The sequence below is a fragment of the Oculina patagonica genome, unplaced genomic scaffold (assembly GCF_052425735.1).
Source record: "Oculina patagonica isolate OP01 unplaced genomic scaffold, crgOcupat unplaced1187, whole genome shotgun sequence".
Lineage (NCBI taxonomy): Eukaryota > Metazoa > Cnidaria > Anthozoa > Scleractinia > Oculinidae > Oculina > Oculina patagonica.
The window spans coordinates 1-6096 of NW_027557179.1; the positions used below are offsets into that span (position 1 = coordinate 1).

Here is a 6096-nt window from a genome sequence, read left to right on the forward strand (position 1 = left end):
TTATAACAAGACATTTTATAACAATATAGGAAAAAGGATAAGCTATGCGCGATCAAGAGCTCTGCATGGCGTCGCACTCGTTTGCTGAGGGCTACTTAATGAAACACAGAGTCTTTGGTTGGAGTAAATTTGGCCACCCAAGGTGACGAAGTTTATTTTCAAGATCTGCCGATATACACTTAACAAATATCTACTCAGCAAAGGTGGGGGGAAAACCGCCACCTACTAAAATTGTAAATAAAACACTAAAGCACAAAATATATAGGTAAACTACGGCAGTAATCCACAGGCAGGCGAAAGGGGAGGAGGTGGAAAATTAAAAATTCACTGACAGCGAAGCGATGTGACCAGTGAGATGGTGCGCATCTAAAAGGGGCGAGTGCAATGTAGAGCACACTTAAGAACTGTGACATCCCGAGGTCGGTTGATCGTGATTGGTTGGAAACTCAATAGTCATTTTTACGTCAAACGCCTTAGCCTGGGGGCGACTGCCTTCAAGGATGCCTTGTCATAAAATCCCATTATGATCTTGTCATAATGGTTTCTTTTTATAACAAGACATTTTATAACAATATAGGAAAAAGGATAAGCTATGCGCGATCAAGAGCTCTGCATGGCGTCGCACTCGTTTGCTGAGGGCTACTTAATGAAACACAGAGTCTTTGGTTGGAGTAAATTTGGCCACCCAAGGTGACGAAGTTTATTTTCAAGATCTGCCGATATACACTTAACAAATATCTACTCAGCAAAGGTGGGGGGAAAACCGCCATAGAGCCACAGAAATGTGGCACCCCCACCAAGACAGCGCAGAGCTCGACCGAAATTTGATCGGAAAGTTGCAGCCCTTGCGTGACCAACTTAACAGACCAAATGGAAAATATATATTATATAAAAGGTAATTGCAAATGCTGAATGGTAATTATATGTGAAAGCACATTGACTGTCGTACCTTCAAATCTAGCAAAGAAATGTAACTGTAATAAATTGCCGTGATCATGCATGCGGCGATGCAGCCCCTGTCTGACCATCGTCGCATACACGAACGGTATTTAAATGGCGTGAAATATTATGTGATACGGTAATACTGAAACCCAATGGTACGGTGCGGCCCCTGCCGACCCTTATCACGACTTACAGGCTTTGATATACACAAACAAGTGTAAACGACACCATAATAAGAAACAAGAACTGATTGAAACGTTCTACATTATAATATACCTAAAAAAGAAGCATGGCAGCCCGTGACTGACCCATGTTCAAAATGAGATACCTTAAAATATAGGGTTTCTAATGTAAACTCGGAAATGTATGGCAGACCGTTGCTGACCCATACAAAACAGAGACTAAAATAGGCAGTTGAAACGCTATGCAGGGCAGCCGTGACTGACCCCTGCTAAATTTAGATAGCTTGTAGAGTAGAATTTCTTATATAAAGTTTAAAGGCATCAGATTTCCATCGACCAAGAGCTCGGATCTGTGCGTCGGAGAAACCTTTGTCTGCCGCGAGGCAGGCCGCTCCTATGCGAAAGCTGTGACTTTTATAGCGTTGTGGGTCCAAACCGCAGAAGTTTAAACAGCGCCTAAGTTCTGTATTGAATTGGGTAACCAGAATGGGACTATTGTCGAGATGACAAAAAAGGGGACCGGGCTTATCACCTCGCATTTCACAGTACTGTAGCAATGACTTTACCGGACAGAATTGTAAAGTGTTGTCGCCCGTGATAATGATATCAACAGGGCGGTTGTTTATATTGTGTTTAAAGTGAGTAATGGTTATCTTAATCGAGTGGATCTTTCCGGCGGATTTTAGGAGCCGCAGGTTATCGTATTGGATGACCGCATTGGAACGCGCGCTCTTGGCCGCTAGTTCACTGATGCGAAAGAAACCGTAGAAGGCTGTCAGAAACATAGCAGAAAAAAGAACACGCTGGGCTGCCGATGAGTTGGTGCGTTGAAGAGAGTTTACGAGGTCATGTAGTATGGGTTTTGATATCGGTAACCTAACATCACTAGATTTCCGACGACTTAGCGAGGTTAATAGTTTTTGGATTAGAAATGCCTTTGTGGGATCACGCAAACCTTTCATCTTATGGACATAGCCGATGGCCGATAGATAAGAAAGAATGGTCGCAGGCGACAATTTTTTACCGTCGAGAAAGGAAATGAAAAGCGCCAAAGAGGCGGTGGACAACGGCAAATGTACTGCGTCTGTCTTATAAAATGTTGCGTGAAATTCTCGAAATAGTGTCCACGCTCTACGATAAGATTGACACGGACCAGATGATAATACAGAGCTCAATAGACTCTCTAAGTTGGCAACCAACTCGTCGGCAAAAGGTTCTCGGGCACAATGGTCGGCAATTTGTCCGCCTGGGGTGAAAGTTCCTTGAAGCGTGCTATCTGAAATCGGGAAAGACAATCGGCCCGAGTGTTGTTAAGACCGGGTATGTGACGCGCACGAAATAAAATGTTATAACTAAGACAAGTCAAAACTAAGTCGCGAATCAATATCATCACTAATTTGTGTTTGGATGTTTGTTGATTGATGATACTAACCAGCGCTGCGTTATCAGTAACAAACACGATACAGTGGTTGGCCATGTGGCGACCCCAAATACGCACTGCGACGGTAATCGGAAATAGTTCGAGAAAGGTGATATTCAAAGATCGCCACGTATCAGGAAAATAGCCATAGAACCATTTATGGTTTAAAATAGCGCCATAGCCCTTGGATCCGGCCGCATCTGTAAACAACTCAAGGGAAGGAGAGGTGTTCCAAATATCGGACAAGAAAAACGACCGGCCATTAAAGTCGGTTAGGAATTTTAGCCAGACCTCCATATCGTGTTTGGTTTCTTTACCAAGCCTAATGCGATGATGTGGGCGACGCACCCCAACAGTGAGATCAATCAAGCGGCGAAGAAAAGCACGTCCCGGGACTATGACGGAACATGTAAAATTTAATAGGCCTATTAGGGACTGTAATTCTCGCAGAGTGACTTTACGACGTTTTCTGAAGCTTTCAAGCAGTAAGCGGCATTTTTGAAGCTTATCTTCCGGCAAACGAGCTTCTTCTTTTATTGAATCGAGTGTTATTCCCGCAAACTGGATGACTTGAGATGGGCCAAAAGTCTTTTCGTGAGCAATCGGCACGCCAATGTAATCACACATGCGAAGAAAATTGCATAAATCATTTTGACATTTATCTTTGGTACTTGCGATAAATAGAAAATCGTCAAGTATGTGTAACACACTCGAAGCGCCAAATCGGTAGACCGAAATCCATTCCAAGCAAGAACTGAAAGCTTCAAAAATTGCACACGAGGAAGACAGTCCCATAGGAAGACAAACGTCAAAATAAAATTGATTATCCCATTTCATGCCAAGTAAAGGGAAATCGGACGGGTGAATTGGAATGATCCTAAAAGCAGATTTTATATCTGTTTTGGCCATGAAGCAACCAGCCCCTAACCTCTTTATAGCTGTAATTGCATCAGAAATTGACGCATAGCGAACCGAAGAATTCGCGTCGGGAATGTGATCGTTTACTGATGTACCAGGCGGGTAAGATAAATGTTGAATCATACGAAATTCCGAAGGGGCTTTTTTGGGGACAATGCCTAAAGGGGAACAGACCAGATTTTGAAATGGAGGGCAAGAAAAAGGACCAATGATTCTCCCGGCCTCGCATTCTTTAGTCAATTTGTTGAGCACTATTTGAGGCTGTTCTAAAGCGCTTTTAAGATTAGGTGATTGCAAAGCGTGCCTTTCCCCGACAAAACCGACTTGAAAACCAAAAGTAAAGCCTTTAACCAAATAAAGGAGAAGTGAAGCGTCATAGCCGCTGAGAAGAAAATTAAGCCGATCCACCTTTACGGGTGTTACTGGCTTGTGGCGCGATATTAGAAATGTTGGCTTTAACGGGGCTTCCTTTTTGTTGACTGAGTGCACACTGTGTGGCAGGGTGTTTTGAGCCACATTTGAAACAAACATGCTCAAACCGACATCCGTTGCACACCTTTCCCGCGTGGAAACGCCAACAAGTGCCCTTGGGAAATGACTGAGAGCGGAAGCGCATTGGTCCTTTGTCAGAGGGAAATTGGGTTTTTGGACGAAAATTCGTTACAGCCTTGAGCCACAGTTCCCAGTGGATGGCATCCCAAGGATACTGTTCCGGGGCTGATTGCCTGATGAAACGAAATTGTTCGTCATAATACAGCCAATCGCCTGGTTTGGCGGCGATATCACGAACAATTTCGCAGTACTTCATGAGCTGGGGCGTGTCATTGGCCTTTTTCTCTGAGTAAATAGCCACAAATATGTTAAAAGCGGAAAGCCACTGCTGTATAGTGTGAACTTTTTTAACTGATTGACTCGGTTCGAGGGTCAATTGAGGGCGGGTTGACTCACCATCCGAAGAGGCGAGGGTAAAAGAAAATTTTTGATTATTTGGTGAAAAGGAGAGTAAAGCCCCGAAATCAATATACTCATGGGACCAGATTTTGGCTTTGATTTTGGAGCTCACTCGACTGCTTAAAGGGACGGCTACACTAGAAAAAATTTGCTTGGGTGCCCGCGAGGCTAGCCCCGGCTCAGCTAACGTTAAGCCATTTGTCGTACTTGGTTGCGTACCTTGGGTTATCCCTGCCAAAGAGACGTTTACGACTTCGTCCACCACGGACTGCTCAGTTGCAGAAGCGGGTGGTGGTACTTTGTACGGTTTGTGTCTTTTCCCCAAGGACCTCAACCACGGCTAGCTTCACCGCCACGGAAATGGAAGCCGAAAGGGCTGTTAAATTTACTGCCATGTGGGGCTGTTCTTGCTGTTCTTCCTGCCCAACTTCGTGCCTCTTGCTTTTGTCCGGGCGGGTTTCTGCCATCTCCGACAAACGTGGACGTGCCCGTTTTGCATTACTTCGTGTTGGGTAGGGTCGCTTCTTAGGCGGCATGACTTAAAAAATGAAAATTATGTAGATTAAAGGAAAAGCCGAAGGCTGATTGCCACAGGTTTCCGTTAAGATAAGATAGTAAAAAGGTACCTGACAGGAAACTGAGATTGTGGTTGTAGATTAAGGAAAAAATGTGTCATAGAGGAGCAGATTGAAAAGTTGAGCCTTCAGATAAATGATAAAAATGTGTTCGATGGCAGAGAGGCGAGCTCCCCGCATGAAAAGAAATTTCGAGCCACATATATATTGAATAGGACCCCAGTGTCTGGTTGCAGAATACTAAAGTGCATTGAGGACACACCCAAATCGGGCGGCCGAGTATGATTGCACACTCATAATATTCACCAGAACACTAAAGGAACATAAGGCCAACGCCAGCATTCAAACAATTCTGCATAAAACAGATATCAGTTATACAACTGAAAGGGTGCAGCCATAATAAAAACGCTTGCCCACAGATAAGGGGCAGCGAAACATTAAACTGAAAGGCTGTCACAGTAAAATATCAAAGGCATGGCGAGGCACGTACTAAAATGAGGGCTCGATGTTAAAATTCGTTAAAATTCATCAAACAGGAATGATAGGGAACAGGCTCAATGACTCCAAGAATGCTCCTCTAAGACTACGGTAATATTTTTTCTGGCCCAACGAATTTAGATGCACACCATCTCGCGCGTAAACGTTCTGAGTTGGGCGCCAAAAACCCCTATGGCCCCAGAAAAAAGCGTACGGTATGTCCTCCAAGACTACTCTGAGATACTTAGTCAGAAGCTTGGCTTTACGGTTGAACGTTGCCGCGCCCTGACGCATAATAGTCTGGCACACGAAAATGAGGTTAACATTGTACACATCATGCAATAGTCGTACAAAATCATCAATGTTAGAGCCAACGTGTGCGGGGTCAGATGCCGTTAAATCGTTTGAGCCTAACTGCAGAATTACGATATCTGGGCAGAAAGACTTAACGACATTTAAATCGTGTTGGATAGTTTTGGCAACCGTACGGCCACCAATCCCGTGCCATTTAATCGTAGCACGTCGAGAAAGCTGAAAGTCAGCGCTATATTTTCGGGAATGGCCCGATAGAAAATGGCTCAAACGGCGAATAAAAGAGTCCCCAAGAACTAAAACAGTGGCACGGCCATTA

General features: G+C 44.2%; 1 protein-coding gene across 1 annotated transcript; it reads right to left on the reverse strand.

Moving 5' to 3' along the window:
• Positions 1-1627: 1627 nt before the first annotated feature.
• On the reverse strand, positions 1628-4735 carry LOC144639681 (uncharacterized; the record flags this gene model as incomplete). The annotated part of the gene is made up of 1 exon (XM_078498961.1): positions 1628-4735. A coding segment is annotated over one exon (879 nt), but the record flags the coding sequence as incomplete, so codon positions are not given.
• Positions 4736-6096: the final 1361 nt, after the last annotated feature.